This window comes from Tachypleus tridentatus, chromosome 7, assembly GCF_004210375.1.
Source record: "Tachypleus tridentatus isolate NWPU-2018 chromosome 7, ASM421037v1, whole genome shotgun sequence".
Classification (NCBI taxonomy): domain Eukaryota; kingdom Metazoa; phylum Arthropoda; class Merostomata; order Xiphosura; family Limulidae; genus Tachypleus; species Tachypleus tridentatus.
The window spans coordinates 140,119,455-140,143,968 of NC_134831.1; the positions used below are offsets into that span (position 1 = coordinate 140,119,455).

The following is a 24,514-nucleotide window of genomic DNA, read 5'->3' on the forward strand; positions in this document are numbered from 1 at the left end:
ATATTTAATATTAAACAAATTTTAGACCTTTTAAAATTTAAATATATTTTGGTGCACCTCAGAGAGGAATAAAACAGCATCAAGACCTTGCTAAAAGCCTACAAGTATGATGACTATGGCTGGGAGGTTATCAGAGACTTCAAACTGGTGGCATTCCTGATGGGTCTCCAAGGAGGCTTTACCAAGGTTCCCTGTTATCTTTGCATTTGGGACAGCAGTGCACTACAACAGGAATTGCTGGCCACAACAGAGAGAGTTCTCTGTGAGGAGGCACAATGTCAAGTGTGAGCCACTAGTGGATCTCAAAAAGGTGTTGTTCCCATCATTGCACATAAAATTTGGTCTTATGAAACAATTTATCACAGCTCTTGATAAGGATTCTGCAGCCTTCAAGTACCTTCAAGACTTCTTCCCTAAGCTGTCTGAGGCAAAGGTAAAAGCTGGTGTCTTCGTTGGACCACAAATAAAGATACTGAAGTGCACAGAATTCCCCAAGAAGCTCAGTAGGAAGGTAAAAAAGCTTGGGGCAGCTTAGTCGCAGTGGTTTGGGGCTTCTTGGGCAATCAAAAGGTCAAAAATTATGTGGAACTGGTTGAGGCTCTGGTGAAAATCTACAGCAAAATGGGCTGCAGAATGTCCCTGAAAGTCCTTATCCTTGAAGTTCATCTTGATAAATTCAAGAACATGGGAGCATACTCAGAATAGCAAGGCAAATGCTTCCACCAAGAAATACTGGACTTCAAATGCTGCTATCAAGGAGTGTATAAGGAAAACATGATGGGAGACTATATTTGAAGGCTGATACATGAAAGTGATTTACATTACAGTCACAAATCTCAAAAACTACTCACTTCTAAATACTTTTGTATAACTTTAGTATAAATACATGTAAATCTTGATTCATATGTTGTTTTATTCAGACTTTATGTAAATAAAATTGTGCAAATTTGCCTGTTTTTACATAGAAAATTTGTTAATTTCTAAATTTTATTATCCAGGTCACAAAAGCAATGTTTGAAGGGAATAATGGCCATTTTCTGTACTTTTACAACATAAACAATTAAGAAATAACACATGCTATCCAGGAACAAAATTTGTGTTACATAGTGTTATTTTCATCGTCTGAAACTATTATACAGTATATGTGACAGAAAAGCCTACTCAAGTGGCTCATGCACTGCCTGTGCATATAATTCTCACTTTGTTTAGGAAATTTAGTATTTTATTAATACTAAAAAAAATCACTTAAAAAGTCAAAATATCAGAAAAAGTGAAAAAAAATGTTATGTTCAAAACAAGAAAACTGTTCTCATACACATTTTCTACTTTCTTATACATTCACTTAGTTTTTACAAGTTCACTGATCTATGTTTTCTAACAGCACAAACAACTTATTAAATTCATTGCACTGATAAGTACATACAACCAACCACCTTGTTTATGAAAATGCCTGAACATGTTATATAATTTTTTGTCTTCTACGATAATTCAGTATGTTAATGTTTTTGCAATATTGTCCACAATAGTATTTATACTATGAAACACCAGGCAAATTAATTATTATTTAGCTTATTTATTCTTAAAAGCATGACTAAAGTATAATATATAAATAATCTTGACTTTAATATCATGTTTACTATCAGAAACTAGAAAAATAAAATTACAGATGTATTTGTATTAAATTACTTTTGACACTTCTGTGTTGTTTACATTAATTTCCTAAATATATTTCAATATAGCACGATTAGAATTATTTTATAACTACAAATACCTTTATGTTCATGTAATGCATGATTTTTAATACAAAACAAAAAGAAAGTTATCTTACAAGATTTTATCAAAGTCAAAACTACATAGTTATAGGAATCTGTACATGAAAATCATTTACAGCTTTGTAAGATTATTATTTGGAAAATATAATACACATACATATAATCTCAAAATAAAAGCAAAATTATACTATGTACACACACAAAAAGAAATAGAGAATACAATGCCTAAAATATTTTGCTTTCTTTTCTTAACACAGAGAAAATGTTCTTGCTGGCCTAATGTCCTAGCTTTGACCAATGCTTTTAAAAGTCATTACATTAAATTTCTCTCATGGCATAGAACATACACTAATCCATCAAAAGATTAAAAGTAACAAGTCTTACTGTGAATTTTCCTTGTTTTTGTGTCTTCTCATTTTTATTAGCTGTCATGGTCCCAACTGAAAAAGATGACTTATTTCAAACAATCATGTCACTAAATCTATATGTACTGCTTTCAATAACCATTAATGTATTTACAGAGCACAATAAAAATGTGAAACACTTAAGGTATGTAATATTTTTCTTAAGGAGCATACCTAATAGAATGTGAAAATTTACAATATGTAAAATAATGAATTACAATGTCAAATAACAATATGAATAATTATTTCACTTAATCAAAGAAACATAAAATAAAAGGTACAGCAGAGAGGAACTTGAAACTTAATTATATTTAGCTCAACAGGAACAAAGTTCATCTTTCAGAAAACTTAATAAACTTGCTAGAAGCTACAAGTACTTCATTCTTTTTTTTAACTTATGAAAAAATATATTATGTTCATTTGCAAAGCAAACAAGATGTTGATCAGTTCTCTGTGAGCCCTGGAGAAGCTGAAACACAAAACATTAAACAAAATAATTCTGTTTCATCTGTTGAGAAAAGTAGAAATATGGGACATGCACATACATTTTTGCAAAGTAGCAGCCATCTTCAACTAAGCTTTATTTCTGTAAAAAGGTGGTTAACTTTTGGAATGGATTAAGTTCAGGTGTGGTGAGTGCAGTTAATTTACAAGTTTTTACTTTTATCAGGGAGGGCTATTAAATATTTGAATGATAAGAGCTGGCTTTGGCTTTAAAATTTTCTAAGGCTTATAGTATGGCCTAAACATACTAACATCTCCCTTGCTATCATTAATTTATAAATATGTGTGTGTGATCTCTTTTACTTGTTCTAAAATATCATTTTTCTACACTGAAAATTGTTTTCCAATCAACACTCACCTCCCCTCACAAAATATTTTTTTCTTTATTAGTTATATCTTCTGTCAGAGTAAATTTTCAATGCTCACCATTAGCCTACCACCTCCCACTTTCCCACATCTACATGCAAATGATCATGCAGCAGCTTTCCACCAATAGAAGCATGGCACAACTCCTATCATAACCAGCTCCCTCTTAAAACTTGTACTCATTAATCACTTTAAGACTGGTCAGAAGACCTATACCATATATATCACCAGAAGTGGGGGAACTGGACTGAAAATGCATGAGGAGGTAATAATCTATTAGAAATGTACGAACTTCTGTTACATGTTCTCTCATAAAATAGTTAGAATTCAACATTGAACTGGTGAAGAGCTGGTGAAAAATGATTCACCATTAGGAAGTGCCCAAACAGACAGAACCAAAAGAAGACACATTACACCTCAGTGGGAGACCACACTATATCTGATCAATACATACTCCTTGCTCTTTTATGATTGTGTTGCAAACATAAAAAGGTGAAAAAACATGAAAAAAATCACACAGCGTGTATGACCTAGTAATGGGGCCCATGGACATCAAGTGGTTATGGTGTGACAGACAGTAGTTGTAGTTCAACCTCATTCAACATTATATACAGTATCTGGAATGCTATATCAGATCTTCAGTAGGTTGAGAATCACCCACAAGCTTCCATACCAAATTCCTTCTCCACTTGCACACATTTCCAACACAACCAACACTAAACTTGTTTGGAACTGAAATTCAATGTATGGTAGAATGGTGGAAAGCTCTGGCAGGAAGGCATCTCCAGTCAAAAACTGGTAGTAGCAAGAGTGGTATTTCCAGTCCACAGTAGGACAAATATATCTATCCATGCACAAGTAGAAAAATGTAGAAAAATATAAAGGAAGAGTGTTTTAACCAAACCATGAGAACATTTGCCATTGCACATCAGATCCATGGGTAAGAAGTGGGATATGACATCAATACTTGCAGAATGCCACTACTTTACTCTGAACTAAATGGTGCAATTCATCACTTAAAAAAACAGGCTTTTATGATCAATCACCTCAGCAGCTAGAAACTAGTAAAAGGTAAGGACCCCAATACTTTATTGGAAGAAAGGAAGGGAAAATGCATTGCAGAGTCTGGAGAATCAAACTACTGAAGATATAATAATAGGTGATTGCAATACCATATTTTGAAAAACAGAGCTTTCACATCAACAGAGTCGAGTAACCCAAACCTGACAGCATCTGGTACTGTATGTCAGATTCAAGGTTGGAAGTCTCAATGCTGTGGATCATAGAAGGTGGGCAGCAGTCCTTATTTACTTTACTTACAATAGTCCAAGAGTGTACAGTCCTAGACAAACATACTTATGAAGAAAAAAAACCACTAGAGAGAACTACTATCTGTCCTACTGAATATCCCACCTCTGTTGTGTGCATAACCTAATCCTGTGACAGAATTGTTTCAGCACAGGTGACAACAGAATGAAGACACACAACCAACACCTACTAGCATCTGAAATTGTATATCAGGTCAGTTGTAGGAAGAACTACCATGTAGCTGACATACAGCATGATCACAGAATATACAGTGCAGATTTTCAAAATGACAAGTATAACTGGTCAGGTACTACTTGCTGCAGAGTCAGATTCATAATACTCTGGCCAAAAATAGCATTAACAAGTAAGAAAAGTTGATAAAAGCAGCCTTGCACAATTCCAAGATGAAAAAATTTAAATAAACAATACAGAAGAACAAAGCCTGTATAATAAAGCACTGACAAATACATGAACAAAAACCTACACTTCTGTACAGTACTATTGATAATCAAGAACTGGTTAATTACTGCAAATGCGAAGAAAGCATTGATTAAAATAGTTATGTCATGCTTCTATAGGTGAAGAAATGCTGCATGATCCTTCACAGGTGGACATGCAGAGGTAGGGAATGGAAGGCCAATGGCAAGCACTCAACATTTGTGCCAATAGAGGGCAGTAAGAAAAACTTTTGTTTTTTGTTAGGGGAGTAAAGAGTGTATCAGAAATGCCATATTCTCTACTCAGCACTAAAAACTATAAAATCAATGTTATCTTTTTCTTTTATGTCTGTTCTTTTAACTGCCTTAGCATACTTTATGGTACATTCTAACAATTTGCACAAGTTCTTTTTACACCAGCTTCTACTTTTTTATCAATTTCCTATCTTATAATCAAAATTCTTTCAATTCACCTTGCACTGTTGAAATATTTTTTTCATCTTTTTCACAAAATCTCCCTTTTTTTTACACACAACACTATAATCCCCATTTAGATTCTTAAAGCTCCAAAAGTTACATTGACTTAGCTCTTTCAAATATAACTATTTTTCAATGACATTATCTTTGTAAAGGTTTTAACTTTTTTAAATTAATATAATTTAATTGATAAATATTATCAATTTTGTTTTCAACTTCAATCATCTAATGCTCTGAGAGCTCTCCATATTTACAAAGAACACTAAGTAAAAGCCCAAAACATCAAATACTGTATGTAAAAAAAAAAAATAAAAAAATATAATGTTAACTATATTCATAAAAGGCAGTAATGATACTTACTTTTCCTTGTCCAAATTCTTTGTAGATATTCTATATCCACAGGGAATTTTATGTTTACAGTTTTTTGTCTGACATTTCTGATTGTGGTAGCTTTAATAGTTTTTTGAAATTGTGTAAAGGGAAAATAATGTAGTTCTCCCTTTTCTATATAAAGCACAGTGCATTTCATCCAATTTAAAATTCCCATTGTCATGTATCTTAGCATAGCTTTTATCAGAATGCATCTAACATGATTTAAATATCCAGTTGTGATGTATCACATCTGCACACAATTTTTCCTTTTCCACTTTGAAATATACATTTTTAATCACTTCTGACCCCTCTGTAATTCCATGTTTTAATTCTCTGCATTTTTTTATTTTTATTATTACTTTTAACAAGCTTCCTTTTACCTTTATTATATTCATAGGTCACTCTAAGCTTTACTTGTATTATTATTATATAGCTATAGCATTATTATGCATAAAATAAATTAAAAACAAGCACACTCTTAAACTTGTTTTAACATAAAGTTGATAACATGCTTTATTAATTTGGTATTCCTAGTCATTTGTTTCTCAGATTTAAAGTTTAATATATAAACTCTTAATTTTAGATAAAAAAAAACATTAAATTAGTCTGTTTAAGTTGCCCCATTTAATACCTTAACCCTTTAGTAGTATTAAATGACAATTCTTACTTGTTACTAGCACTACTATTAATAATACTACCCAGTCCTAGTATTGGTACTAACTTTTATCACTGGCTGCTTGTAGTCTACTGTGTAGCATCAGTAACATTCATAGCAAACCTAGTTTCCTAATATTTAAGTTGTAAAAAAATAATAATTTTAAAACAGATTTAAGAACTTTAACGCTACTTGTTAGAAATGTAAAGTTTTATAAAAAGTAAAATTAACTAAGCGATGCAATTATATTTATATAGTACATATATTTTATAAATATAAGTAATACTAATACCAGTTACAAGTTATAATCAGTTTATTAAAATCTTGGCATAATTAATATTAATCATAAGTTTAACCTCTCTACATTATTTTCCTTCAAGCTATTTTATTTTCATATTCTATCACGCAAAACAATAAAAATATCTCGTAAAATCAGCACCATATATTAATACATGCTAAACACATATCTTCTACAATCTATTCATACTTTTTCAACAAATTCTCGAAATCTAGAATCTAAACCACGTTTTCCAAAAAGCAAAAATAAGGAGACTAGCGCCTTCCTGAGTTAATTAAAGAAAACCGTATTTATGTACTTTATTTTTTTATTCTCTTATTCCAAATATAAACAAAGATTACCATGCAGTCATATTCGTTTAAACCAATAAGCCATAATAATATAAATTCGAAACGAGCAAATTGTAAAGGAATACAAAAGTGCAAAGAATTGAATTTGGTAAGGAAATGGTGAAATTTACCTCACTTAATAATATGTGTGTCTGTGTACATAATCGAAGTTTATAATTTTTATATATTGTTAATTTTTTCTATAAAATTAAGTTGTCAACATAATTTGTCTGTAAAGAAATAATATCATAATAAGCTCCTTTAACATTGGAAATAGGATAACAACACGTGTGATATTCAGATTCGACAGATAATTTCAAATATCCGCAAAATTCTTATAAATTGTTTTTTGCTAACTTATTATTATTACAGTTGTATTTATCTACTTACCTGCTCTTCAGTTTCTTAATCAATCAAGTCGAGTGTCTTAAGCACATGGCCATGCCGGACCATATGAAAATGTACTATCACCATCAAAAGTAGCCGAATCATTCACATCTGATACGGCCCGGCATGGCCAGGTGGGTTAAAGCGTTCGAGTAGTAATCTGAGGGTTGCGGGGTTAAATCCCCGTCGCACCAAACATGCTCGCCCTTTCAGCCGTGGGGGCTTTATAATGTTAGGTCAATCCCACTATTCGTTGGTAAAAGAGTAGCTCAAGAGTTGGCGGTGGGTGGTGATGACTCTTGTCTTTCACTACAAAATTAGGAACAGCTAGCGCATATATCCTTCATGTAGCTTTGCGCCAAATTCAAAAACAAAAACACACAAAACACCTCTGATACCTGAAGAAACATGTTCTTAGATGTTCACCACTAACGTACAGTTTAAACCTGCCACGTACCCACGCCATGTAACCACTATAACTTATAACTAATTCCATTAAGTTGTTGAACTACAAGATGAACTTTCAACTAGAATTTTGGAAAATTGATATAGTTTTCATTATGCTTTTTTGTGTGTGTATGCTCTAGGAACAACTTTCAACAATTAAAAAAAATATTCATTTTGTAAATTGTTTGTATTTATGAATCTATTCACAGCTTATAATATATATATACATATATGAAACTGTGTGTAATATAAAATAATGAATATTTTTTGTCAAAATTTTGTAAAGATCCAATTCTACGTAAAGAATGTTTTTTCCTCTATACATTGAGACACCCAAAATATATGAAGACAACTCGTTATTTCTTTACTTTCTAAAAGTGATATGTCAGAATTAAAACAAGCGTAATATGTTCATATTTAAAGGATTGTACTACAAATACAATTTTAAATTTCACTCTTTTTTTTTCCAGACGTGGTGTTGTTGCTACACGTACTCAGTCATACGTGTCCTTTCAGCCGTGGGGGCGTTATATTGCAACGGTCAATTTCACTATTCGTTGGTAAAATAACAGCCCAAGAGTTGGCGGTGAGTGGTGATGACTAGTTTCCTTCCCTCTAATCTCACACTGCAAAAACTAGGGATGGCTAGCGCAGATAGCCCTCATGTAGCTTTACGCGAAATTCAAGAAACAAAACAAACAATCATACGACTAATTCGGGTTACTCTGACCCTCGTGTGAAATGTATAAATACACTTGACAGATGCAGAAACAAATATAAAGGAAGGAGGAACAGGTCGAAGAAACCTAACCCTCCTGGGTATGTAAAGATCAATACCCAAATACCTACGAGAGAGAGAGAGAGTGAACGTCTTAGTAGCAGTTATAGTTTCTTGGTAAAATAAAAGTATTGTTACCAATATTGTGTCAAATTACACAACTCACATTAATCTAGAGTATATTTTCTTGTATAACAAATTACTTCTATCCTTTGAAAACAATAAAATAAAATATATTTTTAATTTGTTATTCAAAATAACTATGATAATATTTCTCAAAATAATTATAATTTTTTATATAGGTTAAACGTAGAATTAATAAAAAGTAGCCTGTGTTACTTTAAAATATAAATAATTTGTACAAAACATTGAATAATACTAATGATGTATATTTTAAATTATAATTATGTCTATTAGCTGCTCATAGATTTAAATGTTCCCTTAGATGAATTCGCGTATGTCAATTGTACTATATCTGATACACGTTTCATAGGATTTGTGGTATTGGTTAAACGTGAAAAAAATATGAGGAGGGGGTTTGTGTTATGGTGGTCAATGTGATGTGAATGAATGATTTTCCACGTTATTGAAAAATAAGTAGTCAGGTAAAACTAAGTTATACCAAATTAAAGTACTTAGTATTCACATTTTCATTCTTATAGCGGTGTTAAGTAAGATTAATATAGGTTTATTTAATTTAAGAAGTTTCAACGTTTTACTACGTTTAGTTTTACTTTCTGGTGTGTAATTGTTAGTGTGTACTACATTGCAGGTTGTAATGTTTATAGTTTAAAATTTTTCAGAGAAATGAAAGTTCCACTTTCTAGTCATAGTAATAAGAGAATATGGAAACAGAAATACAGCTTGCGAAATCCGACCCCTCTGTTTACTTTTCTGTTTATTATCATGAATTACGTACTTGAATGCAATAAACCACAAGTAAGCATAATATTAATAATTGTGAAATCACAATTTAAGTGCTGTATTTCAAACTTTTTTATATTTCACTGCAGCTGGATGTGGTAGTAACTCGTATTGAACTCCTCTAACATTAAAAATTAGATTATCTCATTTTTAGTTGTCGTTATGAATTTATCACTTTTCAACTTTGCTGAAAAACTGAGAAACCTCAGCATAATTTTAGATAATGCTGACAGATTATGTGATTGTAATAATAGTGAATAGTTTGATATTTATTTGACCCTAAACATAAAATACTTATATCACTTCTATTTCTCATATCCAGATAACATAATTAGTCATAGTTTACTTTATATTTTAATAATATTAGGTTGACCAAAAATAAATGTCTTTTTTTTTTAACTGTGAAGTTTAGAAAAGTATCAGGTTGTCCAGAAATAAATGTTGGAATTCTCACAATGACATTCAGAAGCTGAGTATTGAGGAACTTATCATTGGTTAATTAGTTTAATCTAATGTTTGTTACTTACAGAGTGTTTTAATTGTCTGCTGTTTCAACTCTAGTCAGAGTAAGTTTCATGACCCTCAAGGCAGCATGGACAAGAAAGACTTTCATTTGATCTTTCTCTACGACTTCAAACTTGGATCAAAAGCTACTGAAACTGCATCAGCCAGGCATTTGGACATGAATCTGTCACTGAACATACAGTTCAGTGTTGGTTCCACTGAAAGTCTTGAAAACCATGAAGGTCATGGAAGAAAGCCATTCTTAGATGAAAACACATTAAGGGAAGCAGTTGAGACAGACCCTTGCACAATAGTACGTGAACTTGAAGATAAACTAGGCGCAAACAAATCAAACATTGCCAATCATCTGAATGCAATTAGAAAGATAAGTTGGATAAGTGGATCCCACATGAGCTGACTAAAGATAACAAAATCAGTGTTATGAGACCTGTCAAGGATGACACTCCAAAAATTGAACAAATTTGGAATTGAGGTTCTGCCTTATCCACTTTATTTACCCAGACGTTTCTCCTACAGGTTTTCATTTTTTCAAGCACTTTTTGACAACTTTTAGAAATGCTTTCAAAACCAGGCAGCTACAGAAGAAGCTTTCAGGGAGCTTATTGACCATAAAAACTCTGATTTCTACAGCAGAGACATAAACAGCATTGTTACACATTGACAAAAGTGTGTTAAAGCAGATGGTGTTTACTTTGTTTAAACCACATTTTACAACAATGGTTTATACTTTTCCAAACTTTGTGGTTCAGACATTTATTTCTGGACAACCTAATAGCAATAATGGTGGCCTTGGTTCTTTTAAGTTTAGGTTCCTTTTGTTCTTAACTTTAAAATATGTTGCTGCTGAAAAGGTTGGATTATTTATTCCTCAACTAATGAGTAATATTTTACAATTACTCCAAATTTTGTTTTTTTTTTCATACTAAGCAAGAGTGTTTAATGATAAATAAAACAATCAAAGGAATTCTATATAATGGGTATTTCTTATATCTGTTATATTAACAGCTATAGCTGTATGAAAGGGAAAAACAGCATTAACAGTAGTATTGGTGTTTGATTGTGATACTGTGAACTGCTTTCTTGATTGCAATGTTACATATCATATGTTGTATTTTAAAATATCTCGTAATTAAATATATTTATATGCATATAATTCTATGAAACAATTGTGTGTCATACAATTTCAGACTGAGTTACTATAAAATAAATTGTTAACAGCATAGTTGAAGTATTTGTTAACTAATTATATGGAAAATTGAAAAAACTATTTTTGGAATATCTTTAAAGTGGAGATATTAATTTATAAATGTAGTTTTATTTACATGTAAAAATACTGTAACAGTGTATAAGTGGACCTGTATGTATGGTGCTGGCTCATAAAGTTATGTTTATGTTAATATAACTATTATTTTTGCAGATTATTTCATATTCAAGATGAGTGAAATTGGGAACTGGTTTCGTAGTTTACCTCTGTTTACTCGTTACTGGTTTGGTTTATCAGTTGTCTTTCCTCTTGCTGGAAGATTTGGTCTTTTGAATCCACGTTATTTCATTTTGGATTATGCTAGCTTTATCTATCATTTTCAGGTATTCTTCTGAAACATATAATTTTAAAATAGCTTATTACATGTCAACCATGTAAGTGATAGTTTGTTAACAAACTGATGACATCATCTGAAGCAACTATAAGTTGCAACCTTTGTCAGTTATCATAATAAGAACTAATAAATTTATGCTAATAATGAACAAATGATGTAAATAATATCATGATTTTGATAGATTTATTAATTTCAAACTTAAGGGATATGGCCATAAACCAGTGTATTATCTATTTAGTTTAGTGTATTTAATGAGTGATTTAGGTGTTTTCTGATTAGTCTGAAGTTCTTTTAAAGTAACAAAGAGCTGTAAATTTATTTGACTTTGCCACAGAAAAGTAAAACAATTAATTTTTTTTATTACAACATGCATGTAATTTTACCAAAAACATGTTTAAAACAACCCAAAAATTGGAATATATTTTGAGTATAAGAACCAGTTATTATTAACATTGAGCTCATTAATTTAAATATGGTCTACAACTTAAAATATTTGATCAATTTGTTTTAGTAAGAAATGTTAATTTCTTTTCCTAGTAGAGGAAAGCTAAATAATTTAAGTAAGACAATTGGCATTTTATTGTTGCATGTTTATTTTAATACACTTGTATCTTTAGCAATGTCAAGTACATTCATTTCTTCATTACAAATAATACTCGAAAATTAAATATATCTTATTGCTCATGTGTATAAGAGGAAGTTGTTATTCATAATCTCAAGTTGCCCATACACACAAATATATTTGTGTACCTTAATGTTTTGGGGGTATAATGCAAGAACTAAGATGTTGAATTAGCTTTAAAATATTCTAGTAAAGCTCTTAATAGTTTTATAATATTGTGAGTTTTCAGAATGTGATTAGAATCATGATTATATTAGTTTCTGGAATAAAAATTCTTTAATAAGAACTAAATGTATACAGTTATGCATTTCCTAAAGGAAATTGATAACATTGAACTGTTGGATTAATCTCTGATCATGTCAGTAAATAGTGACACAACATTAATAGATGTATTCACACTTTATTTTGTTCCAGTTTTGGAAGCCTATTACAGCACTGTTTTACTATCCCCTTGGACCTTCGACAGGATTCCGATACTTAATGAACCTGTATTTTTTATACAACTATTCCATTCGTCTTGAAACAGGTTTATTTTTTGTTAAATGTGACTTAAAATCATGTTGATTATACTTGTCATAATTAACATTAAGTCTACTGAATTTTTAAACATCACATTTAAAGTTAAGAACATATTATGTAACTCGTCACAGTTATCATTGTGGTTGTAGTTGATATGCACAGTTTAGTTTTATGTACATATGTAGATCTACAATTATAAATATCAAATATTTGAAATTCTTTTAGATTGTACGACAAATTATGAGTAATAATATGTACAATCTTCATTAAATTTCAACATCAAGAGATCAGCTAGAAATAGTAACCTGTGGTTTCATATTACAATTAGCAATTATGTTTAATGTCATAATTGTTATTTTGACTTCTTGTTTGATGAAATTAAACACTGCATGTTACACTGAACTTTGAAAACCAGTTCATTTTACTGTAATTTAACACTTTCCTTACAAAATAACTAAACTACAGAATCATTATTTTCTTAAGACTTAACTGTAAACATAATATTCTATTCAGGCACTTGTAATGCTTTTGCTACTGAACACAATGTTACCCAACTGTTGATAGGTTATGTAATCATATTCATTTTTAAATTATTTACATTTTGTGACAATGAAAATCTAGTACTCCACGTGTTGACATTTTACTCCTTTATAATACTGTCTTTAAAATAGATGTATGTGATTATCAGGTATATTTACTGGACGTCCTGCAGATTATTTATTTCTCTTACTGTTTAACTGGATCTGCATTGTTGTATCCTTTCTTCTGTAAATGTGTGTTTAATTATTTCAACATTTAGATTTAGATGTTTGCCTTATTTTGTGAAACAATGTTAGAAATATGTACAGTAAATTAATAATTTTTTTAATGACTAAAATAATTTATTTAAAAAGTCCCTTTTCTGAAGGCTTTTTCAATTTTTTTTTTTCTGCGTGTTTTTGTTACTTAAATATAAACACACAATTAAATTACAATTTGGGATACAATTTTTCACTTTTGTTCAATGGTCAGTGGTAGTTCTAATGGTAACATTCTGCACAGAGTACTTGTGTATTTTAACAGTATTAATTTAGTATTGATATTGCATTTTTAGATTATTTCTGTTGTAATTTTCACTGAGATTGCAGGTAATAAAGAAGTTATAAATATTGTTTGTCTTATTTGAAGTCATATGGATCTTTAATGACTGATTCAGATAGTTTCTCTGCTAATTGACATGATGGTAAGTATATACATAACTATGAAGTATGTTGTAACTTATGTTTGAGGTTTAATAAAATTAAACCCATCTTTTATTTTTCAGGAAATCACCAATTTCCTTCTTAAATTCAGTCTTAACCTCCACTAATGCTGAAGACAACCCATGAAAAAATGCAAATAAAATGTTCTTAATTGGAAGCTTGTCTCTATTTCTAACTTAAACTTGTGTCTTCTATTTTTATTATCAACCTACAGCACAAAGAGAAATAGGCATTTATCATTTCAGTCCTGTGTGTAATCTAGTAAACTTATTACCCTTTTCTCAAGAGAAAATAATTATATACATTAACTTTCTTGACTTTAGATTATATATTTAAATATCTTTAATAAATTGTTTGTGAAGATACTATCGATGATTCATTGTGTCAAGAAATATCAAATTCTTTACAATATCAGATTACAAATTTTACTGCTAATTATTTTAAAGTTTATTTTTACAATAACTGTGTTCAAAGGAAAAGTCTTTGTGCATTTTGCCAGTATATTTCCATGACTGTTTGCTGTTTTGAGAAATACTAATTTTCAAGTTTTCTTAAAAAAATATCCTTAACTGTGTATTACTTCTGAATATTTTCACTGTTGTTTTAGAAGATCTTTGTTACTATATTGTTTTAGGAGGTATTCTGTACTACAACTCAGTTATAGTTGACTGTGTATTGTAAAATATGTCACTAACTTTTATATTATGTTAGAAAACACTGAACTTTTCATTGTATTAGAAATTATAACAGAATTTATATTGTATAAGAAAGTGTACTAAACTGTTTGGAATATAGTGATTGACTTTTTATTGCATTTAATCAGTAGTTATCATTGGCTCTGATGTAGAATATGCCATTGACCTTTTTTGTTTTAAAGATGTTCTTAACTGGACATCAGTTTAGGAAATGTCATTAACTTGATTTTATTTCAAGAGATATCTTTGGCTGTGTATGATTTCAGCTATTGATGGACTCCATGATAATGACTGTGGTATACATTTGGTGCCAGCTACATAAAGATGTCATAGTTACTTTCTGGTTTGGAATCCAGCTTAAGGTAAATTGTTTAGAGATACCTTAGAAATACAGAATTAAAAAAAAAAGATTGAAAAGGGAAGAGAATGCATTAAATATTTAAATAAGGCCATCAGTGATGGTGTAGAACAGTGTTTCTCAACCATTGGTCCCATCAAGATGGTCTTGTCAGTCTGTGAAAACAAAAATATGTGAAACCTAATGACTTTTAATTGGATTTGAGTTTTAGTAGTTTGCAACAGTTTAGGGAAGCAGCAAGCCAGTTCCTTGTATTGAAAAGGTTGAGAAATGATGGTTCAGAGTAGTTAGTGTTGTGAACAAAAGTATCTTTACTTGCATGTTTATTAAATATCCTGGCTATGTATGTAAAAGTTTGAGAAAATTAGGTTTCAACTTTCATGAACTCTTGCATATATTGTGATTAATAGTAAGATCTAGATCAAAATTATGGTAAGATTTATCATGATCCACTTTTTTGGACACATTATCATTATTTACTATAATTTTAAGGAGAGTAAATAAAGTGTGAAATTTGAGTGTTTTTTGAGAAAAAAAATGTACTTTTAATAATTGGTTTGGTGGTGCCAGTTTACTTAGTAAGAAATGATATGTTCAAAAATTATTAAAAATTGTGTGGTTTTACCTTTTACATTTAGTTGATGTATCTTGCCGAACAAAAAGGTAAAATTTTGACTTTGAGAAACTGTTAAGTTTCACTTTAGTGGGAGCATTATTGTATTGGTTTAATTTATTATTAAAAGGTTTATATGCATAATAAAAAAAAATTAATTTGTCAAGTTTGGTAGTGCATGGCAGTGACAGACCATTTCAACTGTAATTTTATCTTAAACTTTTTACATCATGTGTCCCGGCAACATATAATGTTAATTTACCACCCACAAATCATAGAAATGCTACTGGTGCAGTGATATTTTAATAGTTAAAACATAAACTGTGAAATGCCATGTGTAGCTCTGTTGAATTAGATCAGTTCTTGGCATGTTAAGATATAAAAATGAAAAAAAAAAGTTAAACAGTTTGTTTGAAATGTATGTTAATATTGCAATACAAGGAAGTGTGTCTGAAGTAAACAGAAAAAAAAAAAAGACTTGACCTGTGCGAGTTGACCTTTTTAATTATCTAGGTTTCTAAAAAGAAAATCAATTTTTAATTCAAGTCAGTCATTTAAACCAAAACATAATGATAATTAGTTGCTTAAATTATTTCTTACACTGCCTTGAATAAGCTTAATTTTCCTTTGCATTTATTTTCAAATAAATTGGATCTATTTATGACTCTATTTTTTTAAAAAAAGCTTTAGTTTAAGTACAAGAGTTGTTTTACCAACATTACCATTCAGCTCTGAGTTAGCTGTGTTTACATATTTTCATAATTGTCAAGAAATAAAGTTTAACGTACCAGTAAATTGCAACAAACATTGTTTTACAGAATTTTTAAAATTACCAAAACTGTTGCAGTACACATGGCCAAGATAACTATATTGTGATGTATATGTAATTGTGTACTTTAAACATAAGTCCCACAACAACATTAGTATTTTTTATATTTTGTGTTCTTAATAAATAGTAACTACAGCTATGGTCTATGAATAATGCATAACAACAGGTTGAGGGGTCTTTTTGTTTGGAGACAAAACATAAAACTTTTTAGGACATTAATAGCATTGTGTTTTTCATAGAGCGTGATGCTTTATATTTTCAGGCTATGTATCTGCCATGGGTATTGTTTGCATTCCAGTTCATCATCAGTGGTGGGTATGTGAAAGTGATATTATTTATTAGTTTTATAACCATAACACTTAAAATTGAACTTAATACATAGAAACATATTCATAGTAATATTAAAATTTGAAGACAATATCTGAGTTTATTACTGTTTAACTTTTCTTGACATTATTTACCATAGTGATTTTTGTGAAAAAGTATTTGAATGTCAAACAAGTATTTCTTTAAATATTTTTCTAAAGTCTAATATTGGCTAAAATGTAAATGTTGTGTGTTAGTTCTTACCTTTATTTTTTCTAACATTATAATGAAAAAATGTACAAATTATAACTGAGTATATCTGAAATTGTATATAAAAAAACTTTCAAAATCAAACTATAGGTGACCTGCAACAGAAACCATACACAAGACACTAGAAAATAGTTTTTGTTCTTGACTGATATCAAGCAAGGGTAAACCATTATTGTGAATTACAGAAATAAAAAACCAAAACTTCCTTTGCTACATATTATGCAGGATGGATGAGGAATTCCAGGTTTAAAAAGAAAACTAACGTTGATAATTTGTTTTTCTTTCTGTCTGATTTAGATAATGTTTCATTAGAAAACTCTTGTAAAGCCCATTATTGTATGCATGTTTTTTATAAAGATCATTATTCAGTGCTCCATGCATTAGAAAAATAACTTAATTCTGGCCCCTTCTGGGTTATTAAACTTAAATACATAATATGATTGGAATGTTCCATATATAAAATTAGAGGAGAAGGTGATAGTCAGTCATCACAAACATAATCCACAGCCATGTATTTAATAATAATGTAAATCACATGAGCTGCTTATTGGTGTCTGTCGTTACCATAAGTACAAGACCGTTCATTCTATAATATTAATCTATAACGTCAGGTATGAAAATTGCACTTAAGTGAATATTTAAACCTATGCACATTAGAAGTCTGATATTACTGAGTGCAACATACGACTAGCATAAGGTCAAGTTAAAACATCAGACATTTTTCATTTAAATGTAAGTTAGTAATTGTACAATAAACTTTTTCCAGGGGTTTTGATGACTTAATAGGCATACTGGTTGGTCACCTGTATTTCTTCTTGATGTTCAAATATCCACAAGACTTTGGAGGAAGGGCATTTTTGCAGACTCCACAGATTCTGTAAGTTCTATATATGTAGCACCATTGTTTAAACATGAACAATTTTTGCATGCTATTAATTGGAAAAATAGTTGTATGTGAATGACTGAAAAAAACATTGTCAATATGTGTGGTTCATACAGTGGATAAGTTTTCATATCAGAATATTTTGGGCCTCAACTTTTTTGGGTTGCCTGTTTAAAAAAACTATACAAGCTCCCTCCTTGGATATGTTTCCAACGCAGTGATCTATGAATTTTAATCAATAATTTTATTCAAGAGACTTTTGAATTCAGCTTGTGCTAACAGAATGGTTTTCCGTTACATGATTTGTGAACTCTAAATAATCTTGAGGTATACAAGTTGAATATATTAATATGTAATATACTGTTTTAAACTTCCTATTTGATCTCAGCTAAAGTATCTTTACTAAATGCTAAGAAAAAGTAAAGAATGCCTAATTTCTTGACGTAGATATAAATTTTTTCCCAATCAACGAGGCATGTTTGCTGGGTTTGGACAAGCACCAACACCCAGGCGGCCTGGAGGAGACGACGACAACCAACCAAGAAGACGTTACAACTGGGGTCAAGGGCATGTTTTAGGAGGAAACTGAAGTTCATGGTGTGTTATACTCTAACCAGGTGTTTTCTGTCTACCATTGGTAGATTTTCAGTAGCTTCAGTGGAAATTGAGAGTTTCAATGAGCACTTAAGTGTTGTGTATTATATAAGTATACCTATTAAAATGTATATTTTTAATGTGGCTCATGTATGTGTTGTCAGGTTTAACACTAACTTTTTATGATGAAACAGACATTTTAATTACAGCTGGTTACTAAACTCAAGCTTTGTAATTTACTTGCATTGTTGATAAAGTAATTCATTGAACAAAAAGTTAGCATTCTTTATATTTAACATTTTTGCAACTTGCTTAAAAACATCAGTATAAATTTATCTGGCCAACATGTAAGAACTCAAAACCAGCTATTTTACATATTTTCCCCATCCAACAGGGTGTACTTACTACTCAATAAATCTTAATTAAAAGGAAGTAAACTAAATTTCTTCAAGGATTTTTGAGCTTCTAAAATATAAACCTTATCTGTAATTGTTTATAAAAGCACAAAACTACTAATTCTGTGTTGAAACGGAAGTTATTTCTGGTAAGCTTTAATAGCATTTCATATTCCTCAAAAAATGAGAATGTATTGTTTAACTCTTCCTTAATCAGTGACCTAATACTGCCTTCCCAATAAATTCAGAAATATTACAGATATGAATATGTCTGTTGTTTAAACAAGAAAAAAATGTATTGTCATCTTGGGTTTTGTGGAGATGGTAGTAGGAATGCAAGAAATGTATATATCAGAGTGTATATGCTAGTTTTTTTTATTGGAACTTAAGATACTTATAATCCTTAGTTAAAATTTTCTGATTGCTACAGACCTGAATGTATTCAGAATTTTGAAATCAGAGGACGTAAGCAATGTACTGTCATAAAAAAAATTAGTTTTACCTGTATGAGGTATAATTATTCAATATACTGCTAAACACAGTTTCTTGAGAATTTTTATTAGATTACCATTAATGACATATTAAACAATACACGAATGTTTATCAAAAACTGATGATATCCCTTCTGAAATACTGTACATAACTTTAAGTGTAACTACACAGTGGTAATGTTAATTATGGTTTAAAACATCATGAATGAGCAGTTCAATTATGTAAAACTTAGCGGGTGAAAGCTCGAGCATGTCTGCTGCTGCTGTTTTCTCGTCTTCCTCTAGCTGATCCACTAGGGGGCTGAAACCTGAGAATAATATATTAAAATAAAATGAATTAACTAACAGTTAATTGCAAACAAAAATTAATATTTCATCACAAATTCACATGATGCTGAGAGGGCACAGTCATATTTACTTTTATTAACCCACTGCCAGGTGATTTGCCAGAAAGAGAGAGGTACACTTGCAGCAGTCAGATGCAACTGTGATGCAAAAGGTATATGGCTTGCAAAAATTCCACATGCACTTAGCAGCTGCAGTCAGTGTGTTAAATAACAATGCTACTATTCTTTCTAGAATATCTTACTGTTCAGGAGAAAACAAACAAGATAGGCAGTGTTGAGAACACAACAAACATCAATTTTCAAAAATTGCCACTGGTTAGAACATTTTTCAATGGACATCTAAGTTTCAGCATGCAGACTAGGTGAATTAGCAGTGAATTACAAATATATTTACTGAAATGTTAAAAAATTTGTCAAACCCACTAGAGAAGTCCTCCCCTTATCTTTCTCTGATTAAGCCTGTTTGTTAATGAATTTTATACGGCTGATGAACATGTTTATAACCAACAGAAGGGGTGAATTTCCTCAAATAAATCTTACATTCCTCTTTTCAGTTTTCTACAGAAAATGCTTGATTTGTGTCGTCATATTTGGTTCCCCAAACAATTATGAAATTTACCTATTTATAGCTTACTCAGAAACACATGAATTACAGTAATATTGTGCTATATATTTTTCACATTCAAAAATGCACATTTGAAAGCTACACATTTTGTGGAGGTAACAAAAATGTGACAATGAGGCTTAGGAGATAAAATATATTTGAGTGAAAACAGTTCCAGTATACGATGAGTACTAGAAATCCTTTTTTATTTATTTTTATATATATTGTTTTGACAAAAGTAACTAAAATATTAAATTTATATTCTTGTGAATTTACCCTAATAAAACCTCTGCTATTACACTAGCTTGAGTACTAGTGCAAAATATGATAAAAGATTATGTGCTATTTATTGTAGCTCTGCAGGAAGCAGCTAATGATTTCCCATTGTATCTCAAGACAGCTGGTATGGGTATTAAAACTTTTATTAAAAATAGAGAAAAGGTTAATAAAATGATTTCCAATTGTGATTTTCTGTTTTTGAAGACAGGATTGCTGCTTCATTGGTACAAAATACAGCATTAAAATCATAAAATTAAAAGAAAATAGAAACGTGAAGATAGTTAACAATTGGAACTGTTAATATAAGTAAAGACTGGTGAATAATGCAGTCAGAACAAATAAACATATTATTCATATGTTTTAATTTTAATTTCATGCAATGTTTGTTTACAATTAGTGTTAGAAATAGATAAAATAGAAGATAAAATATAAAGTTATACAAAAACAAATAATTTAAAAGGATATTGGGATTATGCAAATGAATTGTGAAACTGTACAAGGCAAAAATGATTAGTAACATTAAAATCATCTTTCACTTGGATATTTTCGTTTTTGTCTGACTACTGTCTAGAAAAGTAAATACCTGTTATTTTTTAATCTATATGATGTTTTATTAGTAAAAAGATCAAAATGCTTCACAGGGTGATTTTTCAAAAACTGGTGATTTAAAACTAACATTAGCATGACAGAAAGACTTTGGTATGTGAATTAACCCTATAACAACGGTTCAAAGGCCATGCCATACTGTGTTTGTTCACTCTCATTCAAAATTTTATTGAAGTACTATTTTATGAATTCATGTCAATATGTTTTTTATCAAATTTTAGAATTATCTTATTAAGTAATTTTTGATTTTTGTGAATCACATGGTACACTGAATGCAGCACTGGTTAAAATTAGATATTTGTGGTGTCAAAATACTGAGTCTATAGTTTCATACAAATTAGTAACTAAAATTACTAATATTATCAAGCTAGAATATAAATTAAAAACCTTGTATCTTTTAAAGATACATTATTGTACTGAATCAAACACAATGTTCATCTCTTTCCATTTTTGGACAGGTCCCTTATATAAACTTACTTCAATATATGACATGTGAATAACTAATAAAAAAACTCAATGTTACCTAATGGCTTCTCAGCCATTTTCAAATATTATGGCATTATATTGTGTTTTTGCTACCAATCTTCCAACTGGTAAGATGGGTATTGATTGTTTGAAGTACATATATAAACCCTAAAACATGATTTTGTTTCAAGTCTCTCCTGTGCAAACTTTTATACAGCTTTGCAGCCAATGATACAAAAGGTTGTAACTAGAAGAGATAATTGTTTGCTTTTCTTGATTTACTGTTCTAAGAAAAATAAGAATTTATTTGTAAATAGTAAAAATACATATGCATATATTACATATTAAAATAGAAATATGCCTGTGTTTTACAAAATACTAGTTCACTAAACCACAGTCAAGAACAGTTACTTTGTAAAGGCCAGTTTTATATTCTTGGATACAGTAACATGAGTGAACATGTGCCACATTGTTGCAACATTTATAATATCAGCCATGCATGGCTGAAAGGTCAACATATTAAAAATAAATGTATAGTGTTATCAAATATAACCTATTTAGACTAAACATATTTGTTTTTGTGTTATAATCCTTAGTCGTTCTTTTAAAAAAAACAATTTTATTTATTTACTTTTTTTAATGGAGGTTACAATGTCGGGTAAATTGAACAATCCTTACAGAGATAGAGTAGCAAAAATAAATAAAATATAAAGATTTTGCATGTGGAATTTGAAAATGTTCTGATAATACATAAAAGTATTTTTAATCTTAAAATTGAAAATACTTTGCATGATGGATAGTCAACACTCAAAACAGAAAAACTTAATTTACAAAAATCTTAATACTTAATTTTAAAATATTTTGTTTTAGAAAGCCTTATAATGCTCAGTAATAACCCAAATATTTTGTAAAGATATACTTACGTTATCAAAAATCTAAGTATAATTACTTTTGTGGTTATGAGTTGAGACAAATGGCACAAATAAGAGCTAGACAAACACTGTCATTCTCTATGACATTCAGTATGTGGTTTAACTTTATGGCACAAACAACAGCTATACCTTGTATCTTTAATTTTCACTCTCCGAGTTAGCTTTATGGCACAAGTATAGTTTGTCTTGTATTTAATATGTACAGGTGCGAGCAATGTTCAACCACACTGTTATTTTATCTTACTTATGTAAGTAACATATCAATATATTTCAGTTCATGTTAAAACCTTTAAGACTACAGCTTATGGTATTAATTTTCACTGAAATGACAACAGTCTACCGAGCGTTATGATTTTATCACTGCACTTTTTTATTTAAATACTTTGTTTTCACAGTTTTAGTTATTCTCTTTTATTATTTTCTTTTGAATGTATGTATGGACTTGAAATTTTGGTCAGGGGACTACTATTAATTTAACATTTCATCTTCAGGTGCTGATATTTATAACAAATGATGAAATCAGTAAAGACCACTATGAGTCCTGATGATTAAAGTCATGAACACTTCTGCCTTAACTTGCTTCAGTAGCTCTTGGAAGATGAGCCTGTGGTTGAAATGTTATTTAATCTTTTCATGGATTATATAAGGGGATCTGGGTATTGAGCTGCAAGATGAATCCAGAACATCAACTGAACAGCAGGTCCCTTTTATTGAATTAATAAAAACTTTATTTTCAAGTAGTTTTTTTTCAACCCAACTTTCCTGTGTGTTTACTTATCATTTATTATTTGTTCATTATCCTTTTCAACATTACTATGGTGAAAGCCCTCCCTCTCACAGAAATATTTTACTGTATTTTCATTTTTTTTATTTATGTCAACTCACAAGGATAATATATAATTTTTAGAATCCAATTTTAATCATTCTAACCACAGTTTGTCACTTTTTGTTATGAATTGTAATACTATTTTTAACAAATTCTCAAACAATATTTGTGTAAACACATCTCATGCAAAATGAATGTATTTAGAACTGTCCATTCTAACTCTTCAAAGATCCTTAATTAGCTTAATATCTTTGGAACATTATACAGGGTGTTCAGAAAGTCACTGTGCAGTTTTGTCTGTTAATAAATATATAAGTGCACAGGGACTTTTTGAACACCCTGTATATTCTGCCTGATGAAGGGCAATCAGCCAAGCATTGGTAAATGAATACAGAATAAAGTTTTCATTTAGATATGTTAACTCATCCATTTTTACTTTTCATCTGAATTGTCTTAACCTGTTATAGAGCCAAAATTAATAAACATGTATCTAGACAATTAGTAATATACTGGCAAGATCTGTTATACATTAACAACAACAATAAAATAGCTATAATAATACTAGCATTTTACTATCATGCTCATCAGCACCACACCAACAATTTTTACACACAAGATTTGAAACAGTGAATGGCAGTTTACAAAGAAGTGTTTAAAAATTTTGAGATGTACGGATAGTTTTTACTTTGAATGTATATGTCACTCAAAATGTTTATGTGACCTGTAACTGAACTAAACAGATGCTAAGTATCTTAACAAAATTACAAACTGATGAATAAATAGGCCATTACACAGTAGTGGAAATGAATGGCAAAGCTAAATTTAAGAAATGTGAAGCACATTCACAAATTATTAAATAATTATTTTTTTGTATTTAAGTCAGTACTAAATAAAAATAAAATGTAATAATTTGAAATGAAGAATGCATATATAGTGTGTTGAAACACTATCTTATTTCAGTATCATGGAATGTACAATAAAAGTACAGTATAATAATTCAGTTTGATTTAGGTTTGCATTATTTCATCATAAAAAAATTGCACTAATTCAGAAAACAA

The 24,514-nt window shown here is 30.0% G+C and overlaps 3 protein-coding genes across 19 annotated transcripts in view; 1 reads left to right on the forward strand and 2 right to left on the reverse strand.

Moving 5' to 3' along the window:
- Positions 1 to 7,407, reverse strand: part of dnk (deoxynucleoside kinase) — a 33,640-nt gene extending 26,233 nt beyond the window's left edge. For 2 of the 15 annotated variants that reach the window (XM_076514366.1, XM_076514358.1), the window contains exons 1-2: positions 5,629 to 6,916; positions 2,157 to 2,212 (exon numbers count right to left, since the gene is read on the reverse strand). In XM_076514366.1, coding sequence (XP_076370481.1) covers positions 2,157 to 2,212; positions 5,629 to 5,833 — 261 coding nt within the window. In that variant the 5' untranslated portion in view covers positions 5,834 to 6,916. The other 13 variants (XM_076514363.1, XM_076514361.1, XM_076514362.1 and 10 more) reach the window with 11 other exon arrangements.
- A 1,596-nt stretch (positions 7,408 to 9,003) lies between these two features.
- Positions 9,004 to 24,456, forward strand: Der-1 (derlin 1). 2 transcript variants are annotated; one of them, XM_076514377.1, is made up of 10 exons: positions 9,004 to 9,139; positions 11,401 to 11,570; positions 12,618 to 12,729; positions 13,411 to 13,475; positions 13,918 to 13,944; positions 14,925 to 15,020; positions 16,721 to 16,773; positions 17,801 to 17,911; positions 18,365 to 18,514; positions 23,122 to 24,456. In XM_076514377.1, the coding sequence occupies exons 2-9, from the start codon at positions 11,418 to 11,420 to the stop codon at positions 18,504 to 18,506; spliced, it is 759 nt and encodes a 252-aa protein (XP_076370492.1). In that variant the 5' UTR covers positions 9,004 to 9,139; positions 11,401 to 11,417; the 3' UTR covers positions 18,507 to 18,514; positions 23,122 to 24,456. The 2 variants fall into 2 exon arrangements, with proteins under 2 accessions (XP_076370492.1, XP_076370493.1); XM_076514378.1 differs by lacking the exon at positions 9,004 to 9,139 and adding an exon at positions 9,450 to 9,473.
- vir (VIR_N domain-containing protein) overlaps positions 19,449 to 24,514 on the reverse strand; it is a 104,733-nt gene continuing 99,667 nt past the window's right edge. For both annotated transcript variants that reach the window (XM_076514376.1, XM_076514375.1), the window contains exon 41: positions 19,449 to 19,705. The gene's annotated coding sequence lies outside the window, so the exon portion shown is untranslated. The remainder of the gene's footprint in view (positions 19,706 to 24,514) is intronic.